The sequence below is a fragment of the Microcaecilia unicolor genome, chromosome 3 (assembly GCF_901765095.1).
Source record: "Microcaecilia unicolor chromosome 3, aMicUni1.1, whole genome shotgun sequence".
NCBI lineage: Eukaryota > Metazoa > Chordata > Amphibia > Gymnophiona > Siphonopidae > Microcaecilia > Microcaecilia unicolor.
This window is the reverse complement of record NC_044033.1, coordinates 474,085,459-474,109,666: the sequence shown is the minus strand read 5'-3', so window position 1 is coordinate 474,109,666 and position 24,208 is coordinate 474,085,459. Positions and strand designations below refer to the sequence as shown.

General features: G+C 44.0%; 1 protein-coding gene across 1 annotated transcript in view; it reads right to left on the bottom strand.

The window, feature by feature from the left end:
- Nucleotides 1-24,208, bottom strand: part of COL19A1 (collagen type XIX alpha 1 chain) — a 946,027-nt gene that overhangs the window by 676,288 nt on the left and 245,531 nt on the right. Inside the window, exon 11 of the mRNA XM_030199003.1 lies at nucleotides 2,358-2,411. Within this exon, the coding sequence (XP_030054863.1) occupies nucleotides 2,358-2,411 (54 nt within the window). The remainder of the gene's footprint in view (nucleotides 1-2,357; nucleotides 2,412-24,208) is intronic.

Sequence of the window (24,208 nt, the reverse complement as noted above, 5' to 3'; positions counted from 1 at the left end):
CCCCATCTTACATTTCTAGCCATTTGATCTTCTTCTTGTGCTTTCACCAGATGTATATCTTTCTTGGTTTCTTTCAGTTTCATCCGGTATTCCTCTTCTTGAGTTTTTCTGTATTTCATGAACGCCAGCTCTTTAGCCTTTATTTTCTCAGCCACTTGCTTGGAGAACCATATCGGTTTCCTTTTTCTCTTGCTTTTATTTACTCTCCTTACATAAAGGTTAGTAAACATATTTATAGCTCATTTCAGCCTGATCGACTGCCTTTCTACTTCTCATATATCCTCGCAGCCCATCTTCTCTTTCTTCAGGAATTCCCCCATTTTACTAAAATCAGCATGTTTGAAATCCAGGACTTTGAGTGGCTGTCCTTCCTTTTAGCTATTATATTAAACCAAACAGTTTATCACTGCTGCCCAGGTGGACAACCACTTGGACATTAAACACACTTTCCCCATTTGCCCATCAGGCACTTTCCCCATTTGCTCATCAGGCAAGTTGAAATCTCCAAGCACAAGCACATTGCTTTTCATTTCCACTTCATGGATAACTTTGTCCTGCTCCTCTATTTGTACTGGAAGTCTGTAGATTACACTTGTGAGGATATAGGTTCCATGTTCTCTTTCCAGGATGATTCATATGGAACCACACCATGTGGTTATCACTGGATGCCAGATGATCACCCACTATAACTCCAGTATGGCTCCATCCCACATGGATTTGATTACTAAATGCTAGAATAGTTCTTCCCATAGAGAACTGAATTGTGAACAAAACCAGTCTCTGTGACCTTTGACTTTGGACTGATTAGTGCATGGAATACACAAAGCTAGATGTGGCTTACTAGCTTATTTTAGAAAGGAAAGGACACCCATCTTTCGACACAAATCGGGAGATGGGCGTCCTTCTCTCAGGGTCGTCCAAATCAGCATAATCAAAAGCCAATTTTGGGTGTCCCCAACTGCTTCCCGTCACGGGGACGACCAAAGTTCTCGGGGGCATGTCGGAGGCATAGCGAAGGCAGAACTAGGGCGTGCCTAACAGAGGGTCGTCCTCAAGTGATAATGGAAAAAAGAAGGGCGTCCATGACGAACACTTGGCCGACTTTACTTGGTCCTTTTTTTTTACGACAAAGCCACAAAAATGTGCCCTAAATGACCACCGGAGGGAATCGGGGATGACCTCCCCTGACTCCCCCAGTGGTCACTAACCACCTCCCACCCTGAAAAAAACAACTTTAAAAACTTTTGTCTTTTTTTTTTTAGAGTATGGGTGAAGGACCTCCTTTCCTATGTCTCCATCCTTGCAATGGCAGTTGAGGATGTCCTTTGCTATTTATTTATTTAGAGTTAGGTCACACCGTTTTCAGTAGTAGCTCAAGGTGAATCCATGTCTGGATGTTTCTGTGAGAAGGATGGCCATGCCTGGATGTTTCTGTGAGAAGGATATCCATGCCTGCTATGCCTCTGACACCCCCTTTATTTATTTGGATTTTGGATCACAAGTAGCAGTAGTGGGATTTGAACTGGCCACCTCTAGATTGCAAGACCAGTGCTCCAACCACTAAGCCACTCCTCCACTCCACTCCCTTGAAATTTGGCCATTCCTGTGGTGGGGGGGGGGGGGGCAGTATGCAGGTCCCTGGGAAGGGAGGTATATGTGTGTCAGCAGAGGCATAATGAGGGCGTGGACATCCTTCTTTCAAACATTTTGGACGTCCTCAACTGCCCCCCCCCCCCCAGGGATGACCAAATTTCCAGGCAGTGGAGTGGAGGAGTGGCCTAGTGGTTAGAGCACTGGTCTTGCAATCCAGAGGTGGCTGGTTCAAATCCCACTGCTGCGACTTGTGAGAGGTGGTTAGTGACCACTGCATGCCTTTTTCCATTCAGTTAGTCCACTGCAGTGCCCCCTAGGGTGCCCGGCTGGTGCTGTGAAATGTCATGGGGACCAGTACACTATGAATGCTGGCTTCTCCCATGACCAAATGACTTGGATTTGGTCATTTTTGAGATGGGCATCCTCGGTTTCCATTATCGCTGAAAACCGGGGGATGACCATCTCTAAGGTCGCCCTAAATGTTGAGATTTGGGTGTCCCCGACCGTATTAACAAAACAAAAGATGGATGCCCATCTTGTTTCAATAATACAGGTTTCCCTGCCCCTTCACCGGGACGTCCTTAGAGATGGGTGCCCTTAGAGATGGTCGTCCCCGTTCGATTATGCCCCTCTTAGTGATTCAGTCTATAAATTTCAAACCTTTTAGCAAGTTGTGATTAAACAGCACATAATGGCTTTATATATCATGAATGTCCATGTAAAACAAAACTAGAAGATAATCCAGAAAAAATTATTTCTTTTACCTTTGGACCATTCAGACCAGGATGTCCAGGAGCACCCACTAAACCAACTTCTCCCTAAAAGTTAAGTAAAAATAAAATATTAATACATGACCATGCTTGAAATCATCCTAGAATAATTAAAGTTAAGGTTGTATGTATTTTTATTTAAACAATAGCCCCAGCAAACTGAAAATTGTTTTTAACCCCCCCCCCCCCCCAAATATTAAAATAAAATCATGGAAATGGAAATAAACAAATATATAGTTAATCGCTTACGCTAATAGGGCAGCAATGTGTTAACTGTTAGTAGCATACACTAATTGCAGTGATATTTAGCTAATACAGAAATCCCCATTAGGAGGCATGGAATAATGGGGCTTGTAGCTTGCAATTAACACAGAGATCTTTAGTGGGCATTAAGGAGGTAATGCTATAACTGGGTGCCTATAAATAGGCACTTACAAGGTATCTGCAGGATCAGGCGACCCTCAGGGGGAGGAATGCTGGCTTCGGCCTAACCCCTGGTAAGCCTTTCCTCAGCTGAGAGGTGCCCAGCTCTACCACCGGCTACCTTTCAGGTGCTGTGGAGGACTTGCAGCTCATCTGCATATCCTTACAGCCTTCTCCGGGGTGACACCCAGGTCCACTCCGATCCACTCAGGGCCTCCGCTCTTTACATCTAATCTTCTTCCCAGTTGCTAAAGTACCTCAGTCATTTATGGCCCCTATTCACATTCTCTTCCTAGCCCTGTCCCTTCCTAATCTTTTCCCTCACCCCCTACCTCTCTCCGCTACAGGAACTCACTGTCCATCCATCGACTTCATCACCTCACCTTCTCTCCTACCCTCTTCCTCCCTCTTGGCTTTTAATCGCCTCTTTCTTCCGTCCATTTTGCCTTCCCCATTCCACCTAAATACCTCTCGCCTTTGACGCCTTCGTGGCCACACCTCTCCTACTCTCCTCCGCTCTCTTTTACTCCTTCTCTTACTCTCACAGATAGTATTGCTGTTGCATTTTGATCCAGAGCAGTGTCTGCTGACAAGTAGTCAGCTTTAATCCATGTGATGTTATGGGAGATGGCAGCATTGAGTAAAGCAGATGTATAAGTATATTTACTATAGAATGAGTTATGGCTTTTGAAAGTTAGTTTCATTTATGCAGCCATGTCTTTTGATGATGTTATATAGTAAAGGCTGATAAAGTTTTAGGATTCAAGGTGGTCTATTTGTAGAAGGTTTATAACAGTGAGTAATTGAAAGCTTTACACCATGAAATATAGTCAATTGTTGATATGATGAGAATTTTAATTGAGCTGACTGGTGAGATGTAGAGTTTGTGATACATGGGCTGATCAAGATGGGATTAATGTATATCTTTTTAATTTTGTTTTAGGCTTTTTTTGAAGGGGTATGTTAATCACCCCTGATTTTTAGGTATGTATTGATACATTATTAGATTTGATTAAATCCATCCAACGTTTTATACACTTTTATATGTTTGGAAAGTGGCTTGTCTTATCTCCTCCTCCATTTTACTTTTGAATGTGTAATGTATTTATTGTACTTTATTTTATCATTTGCTGTTATGACTTTTTATATATATATATATATATATATATATATATATATATATATATATATATATGTACATAACTTGAGATGATGTTATCACTATTTTTATGTTTTTATTTGTAGTTTTACCCCTGATGCAGCCTGAGGGTGAAACGTGGCCACGTCGGGTACTGCTTTTATCCTGGTTTGAATAAATTATTTCTTTGTTTTTATATATGTGTATCGGTCTACTTTTTATAACAGACTTTTATGTAGCAAGTAGACTGTTGCCTTTTGTGTTTTTCTTTTTATACACTAGAAACATACACAGAGCAAACACAGGAGAACTAGCAAAGCTATACACAGGCTAACAAGCAAAGCTGTGCCCAAGCTAGCTAGTCAAACATTAGAAACTCACACAGAGCAAACAATGTAGCAGTGTACAGAGCACTCTACATACCAGGGCCCTTAGACGAAATGCAAAGGCAAGGGCTGCAGGCTCTAAGTGATTAATAAAGCCTTTCAACACCAGAGGCACAGCTGCAGCAATCTCCTTGCCTCCAAACAGAGGCTTGACATACAGAGAAGTCAGCCCACAGGAAGGAACAGCGGGAGCCATCTTGGATACTGGCATAGAGGAGTCGGCAGCCATCTTGGAAGAGGCATAGCCCACACAGGTGAGGTCCAGTAAAGCAATCAGCACACAGAGCCAGAGAGAAACTAAAACAGAGACAGAAACAGAGACAAGCAGAAGCCAGCACAGCCACTGACTCCCAGAAACAGGGTAAGAATGAGGGTGGTCACGGCCACAGACGTGACATAGAGCACAAGCGGCAGATGCAGGAGGACATGAGCTGTGCTGGGGATAGACCCTATAAGTGGCTGTGGGCTAACCCCAGGCAGGGGGCTAGGCGTTTCATGACAGGTACCGTTTATAAAATTTGGCTCATAGTGCCGAAGAGTGCTGCTGAACATTCATGGATAAGGCACTTACCAGTATAACAGCTACCAAAAAGTAATTCTAAAAAGGCACACCTACTCTCCTTTATAGAATACCAATGTAGCAGGGCAAATACATGGGTATATTTTAAGTGCAACCACTTAAACTAGCTAAAAAAATGCACATAAATTATAGTAAGCTATAATAATTTATGTACGTAACTGTGTGCCCCTCCTACACTCTGCCCATGTGTCCACCCACCTTCAAATTACATATCATCACAATTAGGCATCAATTTTGCCATAATATTGGCATTTACATATATATATATATATATATATATATATATATATATATATATATATATATATACACACACACACACACATACAGAGAGAAAGAAAGTTGTTTAGTTATAATTACTTTGGTCATGTACGTGCTTTTGATACTCTATCTAGCAGACTACAAAAGACCTCTACTCACTTTGAATAGTCTTGTACAATTGGGTCATCATCTAATAAACTCCCATTTCCTTCAGTGTGATGAGGAAAAATCTTGGCTGCAAATTTCATGAATGAGGAGTTTCAGGAAATTATTGTTCGCTCTCCAGATCCATAGTGGTAAGTTAATTGTACTTTATTCTGCCAGTTTTTCTTACCATTAGAATTATAAGATTAGCAGAAACAATAGATTTTTAGTCCTTCTTTAATCATGTAGGAATATGGTAAACCGCAGGCAGCCCAACATTCAAAAGGATTTATGCAGCTGACAGTGAGTGCCAAACACATGTCCTTTCTTCTAAATGTTACTAGTATTTAAAATTATATCCATTAAGGTAGAGACAGAGATTGTTTCTAAGCCGTGATATTCAGTGGTATATTAAATGCGGAGTACAGAACTAAACAACTGGAAACCAGTTTGGCTAACTGGAAAAACAAGGCCTCACATGGACAATACCTTAGGGAAATCAAGAAACTGGCAATGGCTGTGACTGGGTACCCTCATGAAGTAGATGGAAGGATTAATTTTTGCAGCTCAGGAACAAGCATTATAAATGAATTGCATGAAAACAAATATTCAACATCTTTCAACTAACAGCAGATGCAGACTATGAGGGGCATTTTCGAAAGAAATGTCTAAGTTGGGATTTGGACGTCTTTGTAAAACGTCCAAATCCGGAGGCGGGGAAAAGCATATGTTCAAAAAAAGATGGACGTCCATCTTTCATTTGTAAAATACCAAGGACATCCTTAGATTTGGACGTCTGTAGATTTGGATTTCGGCAATTTTCGAAACCAAAGACTTCCAAGTCAAAAACGTCCAAATGCAAGCCATTTGGACGTGAGAAGAGCCAGCATTTCTACATAAGTACAGTGGGGGAAATAAGTATTTGATCCCTTGCTGATTTTGTAAGTTTGCCCACTGACAAAGACATGAGCAGCCCATAATTGAAGGGTAGGTTATTGGTAACAGTGAGAGATAGCACATCACAAATTAAATCCGGAAAATCACATTGTGGAAAGTATATGAATTTATTTGCATTCTGCAGAGGGAAATAAGTATTTAATCCCTCTGGCAAACAAGACCTAATACTTGGTGGCAAAACCCTTGTTGGCAAGCACAGCGGTCAGACGTCTTCTGTAGTTGATGATGAGGTTTGCACACATGTCAGGAGGAATTTTGGTCCACTCCTCTTTGCAGATCATCTCTAAATCATTAAGAGTTCTGGGCTGTCGCTTGGCAACTCGCAGCTTCAGCTCCCTCCATAAGTTTTCAATGGGATTAAGGTCTGGTGACTGGCTAGGCCACTCCATGACCCTAATGTGCTTCTTCCTGAGCCACTCCTTTGTTGCCTTGGCTGTATGTTTTGGGTCATTGTCGTGCTGGAAGACCCAGCCACGACCCATTTTTAAGGCCCTGGCGGAGGGAAGGAGGTTGTCACTCAGAATTGTACGGTACATGGCCCCATCCATTCTCCCATTGATGCGGTGAAGTAGTCCTGTGCCCTTAGCAGAGAAACACCCCCAAAACATAACATTTCCACCTCCATGCTTGACAGTGGGGACGGTGTTCTTTGGGTCATAGGCAGCATTTCTCTTCCTCCAAACACGGCGAGTTGAGTTCATGCCAAAGAGCTCAATTTTTGTCTCATCTGACCACAGCACCTTCTCCCAATCACTCTCGGCATCATCCAGGTGTTCACTGGCAAACTTCAGACGGGCCGTCACATGTGCCTTCTGGAGCAGGGGGACCTTGCGGGCACTGCAGGATTGCAATCCGTTATGTCGTAATGTGTTACCAATGGTTTTCGTGGTGACAGTGGTCCCAGCTGCCTTGAGATCATTGACAAGTTCCCCCCTTGTAGTTGTAGGCTGATTTCTAACCTTCCTCATGATCAAGGATACCCCACGAGGTGAGATTTTGCGTGGAGCCCCAGATCTTTGTCGATTGACAGTCATTTTGTACTTCTTCCATTTTCTTACTATGGCACCAACAGTTGTCTCCTTCTCGCCCAGCGTCTTACTGATGGTTTTGTAGCCCATTCCAGCCTTGTGCAGGTGTATGATCTTGTCCCTGACATCCTTAGACAGCTCCTTGCTCTTGGCCATTTTGTAGAGGTTAGAGTCTGACTGATTCACTGAGTCTGTGGACAGGTGTCTTTCATACAGGTGACCATTGCCGACAGCTGTCTGTCATGCAGGTAACGAGTTGATTTGGAGCATCTACCTGGTCTGTAGGGGCCAGATCTCTTACTGGTTGGTGGGGGATCAAATACTTATTTCCCTCTGCAGAATGCAAATAAATTCATATACTTTCCACAATGTGATTTTCTGGATTTAATTTGTGATGTGCTATCTCTCACTGTTACCAATAACCTACCCTTCAATTATGGGCTGCTCATGTCTTTGTCAGTGGGCAAACTTACAAAATCAGCAAGGGATCAAATACTTATTTCCCCCACTGTACATAAGTACATAAGTAGTGCCATACTGGGAAAGACCAAAGGTCCATCTAGCCCAGCATCCTGTCACCGACAGTGGCCAATCCAGGTCAAGGGCACCTGGCACGCTCCCCAAACGTAAAAACATTCCAGACAAGTTATACCTAAAAATGCGGAATTTTTCCAAGTCCATTTAATAGCGGTCTATGGACTTGTCCTTTAGGAATCTATCTAACCCCTTTTTAAACTCCGTCAAGCTAACCGCCCGTACCACGTTCTCCGGCAACGAATTCCAGAGTCTAATTACACGTTGGGTGAAGAAAAATTTTCTCCGATTCGTTTTAAATTTACCACACTGTAGCTTCAACTCATGCCCTCTAGTCCTAGTATTTTTGGATAGCGTGAACAGTCGCTTCACATCCACCCGATCCATTCCACTCATTATTTTATACACTTCTATCATATCTCCCCTCAGCCGTCTCTTCTCCAAGCTGAAAAGCCCTAGCCTTCTCAGCCTCTCTTCATAGGAAAGTCGTCCCATCCCCACTATCATTTTCGTCGCCCTTCGCTGTACCTTTTCCAATTCTACTATATCTTTTTTGAGATACGGAGACCAGTACTGAACACAATATTCCAGGTGCGGTCGCACCATGGAGCGATACAACGGCATTATAACATCCGCGCACCTGGACTCCATACCCTTCCTAATAACACCCAACATTCTATTCGCTTTCCTAGCCGCAGCAGCACACTGAGCAGAAGGTTTCAGCGTATCATCGACGACGACACCCAGATCCCTTTCTTGATCCGTAACTCCTAACGCGGAACCTTGCAAGACGTAGCTATAATTCGGGTTCCTCTTACCCACATGCATCACTTTGCACTTGTCAACATTGAACTTCATCTGCCACTTGCACGCCCATTCTCCCAGTCTCGCAAGGTCCTCCTGTAATCGTTCACATTCCTCCTGCGACTTGACGACCCTGAATAATTTTGTGTCATCGGCGAATTTAATTACCTCACTAGTTATTCCCATCTCTAGGTCATTTATAAATACATTGAAAAGCAACGGACCCAGCACAGACCCCTGCGGGACCCCACTAACTACCCTCCTCCACTGAGAATACTGGCCACGCAATCCTACTCTCTGCTTCCTATCTTTCAACCAGTTCTTAATCCATAATAATACCCTACCTCCGATTCCATGACTCTGCAATTTCTTCAGGAGTCTTTCGTGCGGCACTTTGTCAAACGCCTTCTGAAAATCCAGATATACAATATCAACCGGCTCCCCATTGTCCACATGTTTGCTTACCCCCTCAAAAAAATGCATTAGATTGGTGAGGCAAGACTTCCCTTCACTAAATCCGTGCTGACTTTGTCTCATCAGTCCATGTTTTTGTATATGCTCTGCAATTTTATTCTTAATAATAGCCTCCACCATCTTGCCCGGCACCGACGTCAGACTCACCGGTCTATAATTTCCCGGATCTCCTCTGGAACCCTTCTTAAAAATCGGAGTAACATTGGCTACCCTCCAGTCTTCCGGTACTACACTCGATTTTAGGGACAGATTGCATATTTCTAACAGTAGCTCCGCAAGTTCATTTTTTAGTTCTATTAATACTCTGGGATGAATACCATCAGGTCCCGGTGATTTACTACTCTTCAGCTTGCTGAACTGACCCATTACATCCTCCAAGGTTACAGAGAATTTGTTTAGTTTCTCCGACTCCCCCGCTTCAAATATTCTTTCCGGCACCGGTGTCCCCCCCAAATCCTCCTCGGTGAAGACCGAAGCAAAGAATTCATTTAATTTCTCCGCTACGGCTTTGTCCTCCTTGATCGCCCCTTTAACACCATTTTCGTCCAGCGGCCCAACCGACTCTTTGGCCGGTTTCCTGCTTTTAATGTATCTAAAAAAATTTTTACTATGTATTTTTGCTTCCAACGCTAATTTCTTCTCAAAGTCCTTTTTTGCCCTCCTTATCTCCGCTTTGCATTTGGCTTGGCATTCCTTATGATCTATCCTGTTACTTTCAGTTGGTTCTCTTCTCCACTTTCTGAAGGATTGTTTTTTGGCTCTAATGATTTCCTTTATCTTACTGTTTAGCCACGCCGGCTGACGTTTAGTCTTTTTTCCCTTTTTTCTAATACGTGGAATATATTTGTCCTGAACCTCCAGGATGGTGTTTTTAAACAGCATCCACGCCTGATGCAAGTTTTTTACTCTGCGAGCTGCTCCTTTCAGTCTTTTTTTCACCATTTTTCTCATTTTGTCGTAATCACCTTTTCTATAGTTAAACGCTAGCGTACTTGATTTCCTAGTTTCACTTCCTTCAATGCCAATATCAAAACCGATCATATTATGATCACTGTTATCAAGCGGCCCTCGTATCGTTACCCCCTGCACTAGATCATGAGCACCACTAAGGACTAAGTCTAGTATTTTTCCTTCTCTTGTCGGCTCCTGAACTAGCTGTTCCATGAAGCTGTCCTTGATTTCATCAAGAAATCCTATGTCCCTTGCGTGTACAGATGTTACATTAACCCAGTCTATATGCGGGTAATTGAAATCCCCCATTATTATTGTGTTGCCCAGTTTGTTTGCGTCCCTGATTTCCTTTAACATTTCCGCATCCGTCTGTTCGTCCTGGCATGCCAGGACAACAATTGGGCACCCTAGGGGGCACTGCAGTGGACTTCATAAAATTCTCTAAGGTACACAGCTCCCTTTCCTTGTGTGCTGAGCCCCCCAAAACCCACTACCCCAAACTGTACATCACTACCATAGCCCTTATGGGTGAAGGGAGGCACCTATATGTGGGCACAGAGGGTTTCTGGTGGGTTTTGGAGGACTGGCTGATTCCTCCAAAAATGTAGCAGGTAGGGGGGTATGGGCCTGGGTCCGCCTGTCTGAATTGCACTGCACCCACTAAAACTGCTCCAGGGACCTGCATGTGCTGTCATGGACCCGAGTATGACATCTGAGGCTGGCAGGTAATATTTTTAATTATCTTTTTTGAGGGTGGGAGGGGGTTAGTGACCACTGGGGGAGTAAGGGGAGGTCATCCCCGATTCCCCCCGGTGGTCATCTGATCATTTCAGGCACCTTTTTGTGCCTTATTCGTAATGAAAACACGTCCGGGTGAAAACGTCCAAGTTGTAGTCATGGATGTCTCTGCTTTTTTCGATTATGGGTCAAAGTCATCCAAGTCTTAGGAACGCCCAAGTCCCGCCTTTACCATGCCTCCGATACGCCCCCTTGAAATTTGGACGTCCTTGCGACAGGTTTCGATTATACCGATTTGGACGTCTCTGAGAGATGGACGTCCAAGTACCGATTTATGTCGGAAGATGGACATCCATCTCTTTCGAAAATGAGCCTGTATATAACATAGTAGATGACAGTAGATAAAGACCTGTACAGTCCATCCAGTCTGCCCAACAAGATAACTCATCACTTAAAGTATGATGTGAACTACATATGTATATTTGATCATGATTTGTCCTTGTTATTTTCAGGACATAGACTGTAAAGGTCAACCCAGCACTGACCTGGTTTTCCAGCTACTGAAGCTTAATCAGTTCAGCCATGATCAGGGCACAAACCATAGAAGTCTGCCCAGCATTGGCTTCGCTCCCCAATTACTGATGTTGCCATCTAATCACTGCTAAGCTTGATCGGTCGACGCCTTCTATACAGGTTCCTTTGTGTTTATCCCACACATTTTTTAATTACCGTTTTCATCTGCACCACCTCTTGCAGGAGGGCATTCCAGGTTTTTACCACCCTCTCTGTGAAAAAGTACTTTCTGATATTATTCCTGAGACCCCCCCCCCCCCCCAACACAACTTCAATTCATGTCCTCTAGTTCTACCACCTTCCCATCTCTGGAAAAGGTTTGTTTCTAAATTAATACCTTTCAAATATTTAAACGTCTGTATCATATCACCCCTGTCTCTCCTTTACTCCAGGGTATGCATGTTTATGTATTTTATTTATTTATTTATTTGTTGCATTTGTACCCCACATTTTCCCACCTATTTGCAGGCTCAATGTGGCTTACATAGAACCGTTGGGCATTTGCCCAGTCGGTTGATAACAAATACAAGGTTGTATAGTGGTCGAATGAGGTATGTGTGGAGGGTCGGAAGGGATGAAGATTGTGTGTTGTCCAGTGTGCTCATTAGGCATGCTATGCTTTGGGTGAAGGGTTTATGTAGGGTCGTTGGGGTAGGCCTTTTTGAAGAGGTTGGTTTTTAGTGAGGTTGGTTTTTACTAAGGTTCAGGTCCTCACACATTTCCTCCCCCCATCTCCGTTAAAAATCATATTTTTGTTGCTGGGAATCGTGAAGCTCTGCCAGTCAAAGATATCTACTGCATGAACCTCCCCCTCGTGATTAATCAGGAATGAGAAAGACAACATGCCTTCAGCCTCCAACACCGGCACTCCCCACACAAGTTCAGTTCATGCATTAATCGAGTATTTTCGGGCAGTACCAATGTTGGTGGCTGGAAGCACACTGCTGATATACTCGCTCCTAAAACATCATGAAGGGCGTGGCTCAGGAAGTAGATCTCTTCACCTGGTGGGGTTTCAGCATTCCTGCCAGCCATTGAACAGGTGCTACAGTTTTGGCAGGGCCTGAGCCCAAAAAAGGGGGGGAAGTCCCCAAGGCCCCCCTGTGGCTATGCCACTGTACTCTTTTCATACCTGCTTCCATTGCTTTTTCCACTTTCATCCACCTCCCTCCCCCCTTGATAGTGTTTGCAGTCATTTCATATGTATGAACTACTTTTCTTCTCTTCCTTTTGCCAGTCATCCTTTTTGCAAATTGTATTTTATTCCTTTGTCTTTCATCTTGGCCTTTCCTTCAACCACAGGTGTCTACCATATTTTGAAGTAAAATCAAAGAGAATGTTGACTAAAGGAAGTCTAAGAATTCTTTTTTTATGCCTAATAAACACTTCTCTAAGAATTGTTATTACTTCATCAGGTAACTTGAACTTTCTACTTTTTTCCTTTCTTTGCAAAGTGTCATTCATCTAATCCATTTTCATTTGATTTGATTCTTTGAATTACTGTATAATCACTCAGTAGTTGTTGCTGCATTTAAACTTTTCTATAGATTCTGCTCATACAGAATGCTAATGAAGTATTGAATTTATACAATGAGATGTCTTCATGCACCAGTTTTAACTAACACAACATTCTCTAGGCAATAAAACAAATAATGGATTTTAAAAACTTCAATTGCAGTACCTTTTGCTTATGTATTTAGAATGCATTCTGGATTTTATATATATATATATATATATATTTATTTATTTATTTATTTATTTATTTATTTATTTTTTTTAGGCTAGCTCCAATCCTGCTCTCATATGCAATTTATCTAACTATTGATGCTAATAATTTTCAAGAATCTTTCAATCATATTCCTAAAGCATAATATAAGAGTCAATTTTCAAATCACTTATACAGTCAGCATTGGCTGCTGACCACATAAGTGCTTTTGTTTAAATTTGCTACCATATCAACCTCCTCATTCAATAACATGTCATCTAAATTAAGTCAGGAAGTATAGAGAGAATGATTTCAAATTTACTCTCTCAAATTTAGTGCTAATGCTCGCCCTTGTACTTGCATCATGCCAACGACAGCTGTGTAAACTTCACATGGATATTGGGCACATGCCCAAATTTCATTGCGCAATTTTGAGCCTCATATATAGAATCCAGGGGTATGAGGGTAATTGTACAATAATGAACTTAGACTGTGAAGACACGTATAGGGGCATTTTTGAAAGATCATCTAAGTCAGAATTGTGACATCCTGCTCATAACGTCGAAAAAAAAGTTCATTTCACAGCCATTTTTGATCAACAAAAACAAAAGTGTTTCCTGTTCAAAAACACACGAGACCACCGAAAATGAACAGCCATTTTCCAAAATGAAGCATCCAAATTATGCTTTTAAAGTATGCACACTAGTCCACAAAATCATTCACGGTGAAGCCCCAGCCTACATGTCTGACTTAATAGACCTACCACCCAGAAACGCTAAAAGATCATCCCGAACTTTCCTCAACCTCCACTTTCCTAATTGCAAAGGCATAAAATACAAAGTGCTGCACGCATCAACCTTTTCTTACAGTATATGAGCACGCAATTCTGGAAAAAACTACCACGAAACCTGAAAACGATCTACGAACTAACCGACTTCCGCCGTCAGCATCAGTGATGATGCATTTCCTCTTTCCGCGAAGGCGGGGCACTGTGTGAAGAGAGAAGCTGGAAGCAAGGGAGCCTGTTGTGCCCTTCTTCTTCTTTGATTGACGTCGCTGCCACGTCGGAAAGTAAAACGCGCGGGGGGGGGGGGGCTGCCGATCGATTCGGGGAGCCAATCGGATAGCGAGAACCAAGGAAGGAAGGAGGGTGAGCCAGAGCTGCCTCGCAAAACCGCTGCCACGGAGAGGAAAAGGGTTGCACGGGGGGGGGGGGGGGTCAGAAAGGAACAGAGAGGAGGGCTGTTGGGGAGCTGAGGGAGGCAGGGAGAATCGCTGGATGTGGAGAGAAGGCGAGTTCAAGGGGAGAGAACAGACTCAAGGGGAGGGCAGGGTAGAGGAGACTTACTGGACTTGGATGGTTGGAGGAGAGGGCATGGGGAGAGAAGAAATCGCTGGACAGGAGGGCAGGGGAGAGGAGAATTGTTGGACATAGTTGGAGGTGACAGGGGAGAGAGCAAATTTGCTGGAGATGGATGGAGGAGAGGGCAGGGGAGAATGGAGAGTTCTTAGACATGGATGGATGGATGGAGCGCAGGGCAAGGGAGAGAGGAGAATTGCTGGACATGGATTGATGAATGGGGACAGGGGACAGAGGAAATTTGCAGGATATGGGTGGATGGAGGAGATGGCAGGGGAAAATGGAGAGGTCCTGGACATGGATGAAGGGGAGGGCAGGGGAGAGAGGAGAATTGCTGGACAACATGGATGTGGATGGAGGAGACAGGGGTGAGAGGAAATTTGTTGGAAATGGATGGATGGATGGAGGGGAGGGAAGTCAGGAAGGAGATGCACATGGATGGAGGGGAGGGAAAAGAGGAGAAATGCTGGACATGGATGGAGGGCAGGGAAGAGAGGAGAAATCTTGGACAAGGATGGAGGGAAGGAAAGATAGATAAAGGAAGGAGATGCACACGGATGGAGTGGAAGGAAGAGAGGAGAAATGCTAGACATGGATGGAGGGGAGAGAAGACAGAGGAAGTAGATGCACATGGATGGAGGGGAGGGGAGTGAGGAGAAATGCTTTATATGGATGGAGGGGAAATTGCTGAATTTAAGGGCTGGATTGGAACACTTTGAGGGCAGATGTTGAAACTGGAGAAAGGATAGGGTCAGGGCTACAGATGGTAGACAGGACGCATAAGGACACAGAAGGATGGTGGACATGGTGAGAGAAAAAAATATCAGATGGAAAGAAGACACTGGGACCAAAGCTAATAGAAAAACTAAATGCTCAGACAGCAAAGGTAGAAAACATTTTTTATTCAGAATTTATTAATTGGAATATGTCAGCTTTTGGAAATGTACATCTGTGATATTTTGCATGTAAGTTTCAATTTTTCTAGTATTGCTGCATGCTGAGTCTGACTTCTTGAGGTAACTTTCCAGTTCAGTATTTTGCCTTCATATCTGTTGTCATGTGTTTTTCATGTGTGATCAAGATGCAGTATTCTGCTAGCTTGTAGTATTTGCAGCCCTTTTTGTTTTTTGTTTTGTTTTTGTTTCACTAGGTTGTGTACTGGTGTTTTAGAGCCCATGTAATTATAGTGCTGCCTTTCCATACATAAAGGTTGTAGCTCGTCCTGTCCTTGGAATTAGTGTTGTTATGGTTTGGTAAGGCTATGAGTGTGTTTTTGCACAAGTGTGTGTAAAGTGTTTTGCAGTGGAGAGATTGTGTGTTGGGCTTACTGAGGTGGCACCAAAACATCAGAAAGGGTGTACAGCGTAAATCATGACACACTACCTCTTGAAGGATCTACATATGGTCGTTAATAAAAGGAGCTCATTGTGAACACTATCCACCCTAAAAGGGTGTTTTGTGGCTCTAAATGAGAATTGTGATATGATCCCTTGTATCATATTGTTGACGGTCTGCATTTTCCCTATGGGTGGTATACTGGTGTATTAGGGTCTGCCCAGTGTAATATTTATGGTACAGTAAGGTTCTGAGTGTGTTTTTGCACAAAGTTGTGCATAGTGTTTTGCAGTTGAGCAATTGTGGTTAGTATATGCTTTGAGCAACCACTTTATTCTTTGACATCTAATATCTAAATTTAATAAAAGGTATTAACTGTGACTATTTTATTTTTACTTATTTTTTTTCTGTGTTGTCAGACAATTATGGAGGTAAGCTCCGCCCCTGGCCCCACCCCTAACCCCACCCCCTTTAGCCTCCCCAAACAGTTGGGCCACCGACCGCCTATGAGTAAATGTATAGCCTAAAGATATGTTTGTGGAATATTAATGATTTAAACAATCGTACAAAACTAAGAATGTATTATATGACGTACATACAATGAGCATAGAGATAGCTTTCTTACAGGAACTGAAATTGAATGCGCCGATGTTCCCAAGGCAAGGAAGGTGAAGAAGCCAAACCTGAGCCGACACTCCCAAGGTAGATGACTCAATGGCCCTGCACAGCACCCAAGGGCCAGGATCAGCCCACGCGGACCCCTCCGCACTTCAAGCACTGCTCCCTCGTCCAGAGATACCTCGAGACGTGGCCTCAGCTGCTACACCTGCAGCACTCCCCATCATCCAGCCCACACAGGCCCAAACACAGCACAAAGCCACTCACTTGCTGCATACAGCCACTCATGGTGAGCGACTGGAAACTCAGCTGAGGCACAGGTGGTTCTGGACTCACAGACTTGGCAGCAGGCTTCACTGGACCCAAGCAAAGGTGAAAGCTGTAGGCAAAGCTTTACTCCTCAGGACTCCATGGCTTGGAGGCAGACTTCCACTGGAACACAGCATAAGGTGAAAGCTATAAGCCAAGCTTTACTCCTCAGAACTCCCAAGCTTGAAAGCAGTTTTCACAGGAACACAGCATAAGGAAAAGCTGTAGGTCAAGCTTTTACTCATCAGGACTCCCTGGCTTGGAAACAGATCTCCACAGGTACACAGCATAAGGAAAAGCTGTAGCAAAGCTTCAGGCCACAACCTCACAAAGAAACATAAGTTGGAACTAGCAGGGCCCAGGCAGGCCTGGGTCTCATCAAGGATAATTGCCAGAACCCTAAGCACTCTCAGAAGCCAGTTTAAGAAGTGCTAAGTGCTGATGACATCACCAGCTTGGCCTCCACCACTCTACAGTGACCCCACAGGTCACTGTCTGGAACTGCAGGTAATTTTAGTAGGTAAGGAGGACGAACATAGCACAGAGAAGCAAGACACGAGGACTGTGACAGCCATTAAGGGTATGAAAAAAAGAATCTCAACTGTGTTTAACATCTTAACATATATGGGTCCAATGAAACTTCTAAAACTTTTCTCAGGAGATCTTCAATTTGATATGTGCAGATCGCAATAGTGTTCTTTTAATGGGAATCAATTGCAATTCAGTATTAGATCATGAGAAATATGGAGATGGAACTTTTCCAAGACTTGTTCAATAAACATTTGAAAAACAGACTTAAAACTGATGAGCAAATGATAGAATCTCAGAGCTCCATTTCTAAATATGGACCCAGTGTTTTTCACAGCTTAAATCAGCAACTGCTTTAGAGCCAGAACACATTCACTAATCTCAAAAGCCTCTCCGAATGTTATTAGTACCCACAAAATATAAAACAATAGCAACTTCGACTACTAAATCTAAGGCAAGCTGCCAATGAACCTCAGATGATAACCACATACCTCAGTGCCAACTGGATGAAAACAAATCTTCCATTGAGCCAGAGAACTATGGAGAAATGGCAGGTATCCCATAGAAGAACAAAATGTTCTTTATCTCACAGGCTTCTCCTATGAACATGTTTATACATTTTTTATGGTATTTGACGCATAATGGTATGTTACAATTGAAATTATCTTGATATTTCTTTTTATGGTGACGTAGAAATAAGGCTAAAGAGAAAAATAAAAGGATTCATAGGAATGAGAATGCCTAGATTCTGCCAGAGGGCTTTTTCATTTTATTTTATTTGATACCAACTACTGCCAAAAAAGTATATAGGTGATTTCAAAATAAAATGTAAATGGAGGCCATTGTGACAGGTTACAAAAGACCAATATGTACACCAACCCTCCTCTCTCCCCTGCCCTCCCCTCATATCCAGCAACCCTCCTCTTTCCCTTGGCCTCCCCCCCCCCCCGTCCACCAACCCTCCTCTCTGCCCTGCTCTCTCCCCATGTCCAGCAACCCTCCTCTCTCCCCCCTGCCCTCCCCCCATGTCCAGCTACCCTCCTCGCCGCTGCTCCCTCCCCCTTCCGTGCCGGGCCCCCTGCACTGACATGAGAGCGCCTCTCACCTCCGTGTGAAAGCATTGCAGGCAGCAGCAGCAGATCGCTCTGCAGCACTTCCATACGGAGGTGAAAGGCGCTGTCATGTCAGTGCAGGGAGCCCTATACAGAGGGGGGCGGGAGCGGCGGCAGCGATGTTGGGGGTGGGGGGGTGGAAGTTGGTGTTCCAGCAATGTTGCTTCATCTCCAGGCTCCAGCGGCAGCATCCGTTTCCCTCTCTGTTCCGCCCTCAGATGTCATCACGTCTTGATGCGAGGGCGGGACAGAGAGGGAAGTCTCTACTGCGCATTTGCAGGTGAGAAGGTCACTTGTCATTTATATAGTTAGATGCTGAGCGCCCATCCGTGTGACTAAATTTAGTCACAGGCAGTTACGCCAAGTAAAACTTGGTGTAAATGCCAATTGCGTACATTAGGCGCAGACTGGATATACTCTACAACAACGTGCATAGATTTGTGAAATGCCCATGACCCATCTATTCCACGCCCCCTTTTCAACTATATGACTTATGCGTATCACGTTACAAAATACACTTAGACAGTTGTGCACGTAAATCCTAATTAATGCCAATTACTATCAATAATTGCCTGTTTAATTGGCAATTATCAGTGCTGATTGGCTTGTTAACTAATTAAGTTGCAACTGGATTTGCATGTGCAACCTAAGTTGCGCTATACAGAATCCGGGGGCATATACATAGTAACATAGTAGATGACGGCAGAAAAAGACCTGCACGGTCCATCCAGTCTGCCCAACAAGATAACTCATATGTGCTACTTTTTATGTATACTCTACTTTGATTTGTACCTGTGCTCTTCAGGGCACAGACCATATAAGTCTGCCCAGCACTATCCCCGCCTCCCAACCACCGGCTCTGGCACAGACCGTATAAGTCTGCCCAGCACTATCACGGCCTCCCAACCACCAGCCCTGCCTCCCACCACCGGCTCTGGCACAGACCGTATAAGTCTGCCCAGCACTATCACCGCCTCCCAACCACCAGCCCTGCCTCCCAACCACCGGCTCTGGCACAGACCGTATAAGTCTGCCCAGCACTATCACCGCCTCCCAACCACCAGCTCTGCCTCCCACCACCGGCTCTGGCACAGACCGTATAAGTCTGCCCAGCACTATCCCCGCCTCCCAACCACCGGCTCTGGCACAGACTGTATAAGTCTGCCCAGCACTATCACCGCCTCCCAACCACCAGCCCTGCCTCCCACCACCGGCTCTGGCACAGACTGTATAAGTCTGCCCAGCACTATCCCTGCCTCCCACCACCAGCTCTGGCACAGACCATATAAGTCTGCCCAGCACTATCCCTGCCTCCCAACCACCAGTCCCGCCTCCCACCACCGGCTCTGGCACAGACTGTATAAGTCTGCCCAGCACTATTCCTGCCTCCCACCACCGGCTCTGGCACAGACCGTATAAGTCTGCCCAGTACTATCCCTGCCTCCCAACCACCAGTCCCGCCTCCCACCACCGGCTCTGGCACAGACCATATAAGTCTGCCCAGCACTATCCCTGCCTCCCAACCACCAGCCCCGCCTCCCACCACCGGCTCTGCCACCCGATGCCTCCTTCATCTTTTACTAGGGTGCTACGAAGCCTAAAAAGAATTAAAAAAAAATACACATTGAACTACTGTCCAGACATTTATCTTAAAATACCAGACGTACTGCCACTATTGACCCAACATTGATATTTCAGCTCAACAACTTATTTTTTTATAGGTGAAAATGTAATGTTAAATGATACACCAATCATGTGTGCAAGGCAGTGGGAGATGCTATAAGCATCCACACAAATCTTCAATGTTCTCAATATTCAAAAAAGATACAAGTGGAAAGCATATGCAAATAACGTTATGCACATAACTTTATGCATATATTCAGCGGGCCATATTTATATAAATTAATCAATGAATGTACGCACACAAAGTTATGTATATAACTTTATCTATCCTACTTAGAACAGCCTTATATGATATGTAAGCCTCTTTGATTGTAACCACAGAAAAGCAATATATCAAATCCCATCCTATCCCCTTACACCTTGACTACAGTAATGCGCATAACTTCATGTTCTGAGTGCTGACTGTCAGCACAAAGAAGGTTAATTCTGTAGAGATCATCAACCCTTAGGTACCAATAACACGTGTAACTATCTAGAATTTCAACATGCATGCGTGTATGTGTGCACATTCATATAAAAATGCTAATATTCCAGCTACGGGCTATTCTTGATCTGTCTTGATCTCATCTTCTCCTCCAACTGTTCACCCTCCAGTTTCCTTGCCTCTAATCTTCCCTCCTCTGATCACCATCTTATAACTTTCACACTTAAATCTCCTCCCTTCCAGTCCCATCCTATCTTATCTAATTTATCTAGGAATCTTCACGATATTGACCCTTCATCTCTATCCTCCCATGTTTCAAACCTCCTCTCTACTGTGGCACCATCCACGTCTGTCAACGAGGCTGTTTCTTCTTACAACAATACTCTATCCTCTGCCTTAGACACTCTTGCACCTTTGATGACCTGCCCTGTAAGGCGTACAAAACCCAACCTTGGCTGACTTCTAATATCCGCTACCTACGTTCCTGTACCCGCTCCGCCGAATGCCTCTGGCGGAAATCTCAGGCCCTTGCTGATTTCTTACACTTTAAGTTCATGCTGACCTCCTTCCAATCTGTTCTTTTACGTGCCAAACAGGATTATTATATCCAACTGACCAACTCTCTTGGCTCTAATCCTCGACTTCTCTTCACCACATTGAACTCTCTCCTCAAGGTGCCCCCTCCCCCAACCCCCCCTTCATTATCTCCTCAGACCCTTGCTGAATTCTTTCACAACAAGGTTCAAAAGATAAACCTTGCTTTCTCTACCTCACCACCTCTCCCTCCACTAGTCCGTTCCCCTCTCTCTCCTTCCCCTCATTCCCTTTCCTCCTTTCCTGAAGTTACTATTGAGGAAACTACACTTCTCCTTTCTTCCTCAAAATGTACCACCTGTTCCTCTGATCCCATTCCCACCCACCTTCTTAATGCCATCTCTCCTGCTCTTATTCCTTTTATCTGTCACATTCTCAACCTCTCACTTTCCACTGCGACTGTCCCTGCTGCCTTTAAACATGCTGTGGTCACACCTCTCCTTAAGAAGCCTTCACTCGACCCTACTTGTCCCTCTAATTACCGACCCATCTCCCTCCTTCCTTTTCTCTCCAAATTACTTGAGCGTGCTGTTCACCGCCGCTGCCTTGAGTTTCTCTCCTCACATACTATTCTTGACCCACTACAATCTGGTTTTCGCCCTCTCCACTCAACCGAAACTGCGCTTACTAAAGTCTCCAATGACCTATTACTGGCTAAATCCAGAGGTCAATATTCCATCCTCATTCTTCTTGATCTTTCTGCTGCTTTTGACACTGTCGATCACAGCATACTTCTCGATACCCTGTCCTCACTTGGATTCCAGGGCTCTGTCCTTTCCTGGTTCTCTTCCTACCTCTCCCCCCACACCTTTAGTGTTCACTCTGGTGGATCCTCTTCTACTTCTATCCCTCTGCCTGTCGGCGTACCTCAAGGTTCTGTTCTTGGTCCCCTCCTCTTTTCTATCTACACTTCTTCCCTTGGTTCATTAATCTCATCCCATGGCTTTTCCTACCATCTCTATGCTGATGACTCCCAAATCTACCTTTCTACCCCTGATATCTCACCTTGCATCCAAACCAAAGTTTCAGTGTGCTTGTCTGACATTCCTGCCTGGATGTCTCAACGCCACCTGAAATTAAATATGACCAAAACCGAGCTTCTCATTTCCCCCCCCCCCCCCCAACCCACCTCCCCGCTCCCCCCGTTTTCTATTTCTGTTGATGGCTCTCTCATTCTCCCTGTCTCCTCAGCTCGAAACCTTGGGGTCATCTTTGACTCTTCTCTCTCCTTCTCTGCTCATATCCAGCAGATTGCCAAGACCTGTCGTTTCTTTCTTTACAACATCCGTAAAATCCGCCCCTTTCTTTCCGAGCACTCTACCAAAACCCTCATCCACATCCTTGTCACCTCTCGTTTAAACTACTGCAATCTGCTTCTTGCTGGCCTCCCACTTAGTCACCTTTCCCCTCTCCAGTCGGTTCAAAACTCTGCTGCCCATCTCGTCTTCCGCCAGGGTCGCTTTACTCATACTACCCCTCTCCTCAAGACCCTTCACTGGCTCCCTATCCGTTTTCACATCCTGTTCAAACTTCTTCTACTAACCTATAAATGTACTCACTCTGCTGCTCCCCAGTATCTCTCCACACTCGTCCTTCTCTACACCCCTTCCCGTGCACTCCGCTCCATGGATAAATCCTTCTTATCTGTTCCCTTCTCCACTACTGCCAACTCCAGACTTCGCGCCTTCTGTCTCGCTGCACCCTACGCCTGGAATAAACTTCCTGAGCCCCTATGTCTTGCCCCATCCTTGGCCACCTTTAAATCTAGACTGAAAGCCCACCTCTTTAACATTGCTTTTGACTCGTAACCACTTGTAACCACTCGCCTCCACCTACCCTCCTCTCTTCCTTCCCGTTCACATTAACTGATTTGATTTGCTTACTTTATTTATTTTTTGTCTATTAGATTGTAAGCTCTTTGAGCAGGAACTGTCTTTCTTCTATGTTTGTGCAGCGCTGCGTACGCCTTGTAGCACTATAGAAATGCTAAATAGTAGTAGTAGTAGTAGTAGTACCTAAATGCAACAATGCCTAGTTTGGGCATACACATGGGTGGAGTCCGGGCAGAGCATAAGTGAATCACACAATTACAAACATCAATTATAGAATGCTATAATTTATGCAAATTGTTCAGCAATCCAGGCATGAGAATTTATACTAGCTCTGTGGTTGGCATAAGTGCTTGCACCTAACTACATTTATACATATATGCCCGGTCAGGCTATTCTTTATAAAGGAAAGTAAGGGCCTACTTTCCTTTATTGAATAGGCTCCTTTTAGATGCTTTCTAGGCACCTAAATCTAGGTGCTATTTTAGAGAATTGCCCTCTAGGACACCTAATAGGAGACACCAGCCATAGATCTGGGGTAAATGCTCAAACCTAAATGTTGGAGATATATATGTAAATTAAAGAATACTACAATCATGTAAGTAAAGACATTCATGTGCAAGTAACAATATTTCAGAAATTACTGCTTAATTGTGTTGGGCCATTTATACATGCAAATATGGAACAAGCCTTCTAAAGTTTTATGCATATATCAGGTTGTGTGGCAAATTTCAAAAGTCAACTGCACAAGCCCTTTCAATATTGACCCCAGTATTTATGTTTCTTCTGAAATGGTTTCTCTTTTGAGGCTAAAAAGTGTCTATAATGAAAACAGACAAATAGGACTAGTGATAATGGGTCCCTTTTTGCTAAGCCTTGTTAAGCACTTACTTCTGGATTCTATATAGCGCGCCTAGAGATCCACACAGAAATCCAGGCATATTCTAGAACAACGCGTGTAACCTATTTGACTTAACAAGCTAATCAGCATTGATAATAGCATTTAAAAAGCAATAATGAGAACTAAATGCCAATAATTAGAATATACGCGCACAACTCGCTAAGCGTATTCTAATTCTAATACATGCAGTTCAAAAGGGACGTGACTTTGGGAGGTGAAATGGGCATTCCATGGGCATTCCCAAATTTACATGTGCAGTTACAGAACATGGCCCAGTATGTGTAAATCTACGAGCATGGACTTACGCCACGTTTTCATTGGTGTAAATTGAGGTGCATAGTTTTAGGTGCTGGAATATCAACTAAGCGTTTTCTATATACCACATCTAAATCTTAGGCAGAAATGTTTACTGTGCAGATTTTGTAGGCGCCTTATATAAAATCTGGTCCTTAACAT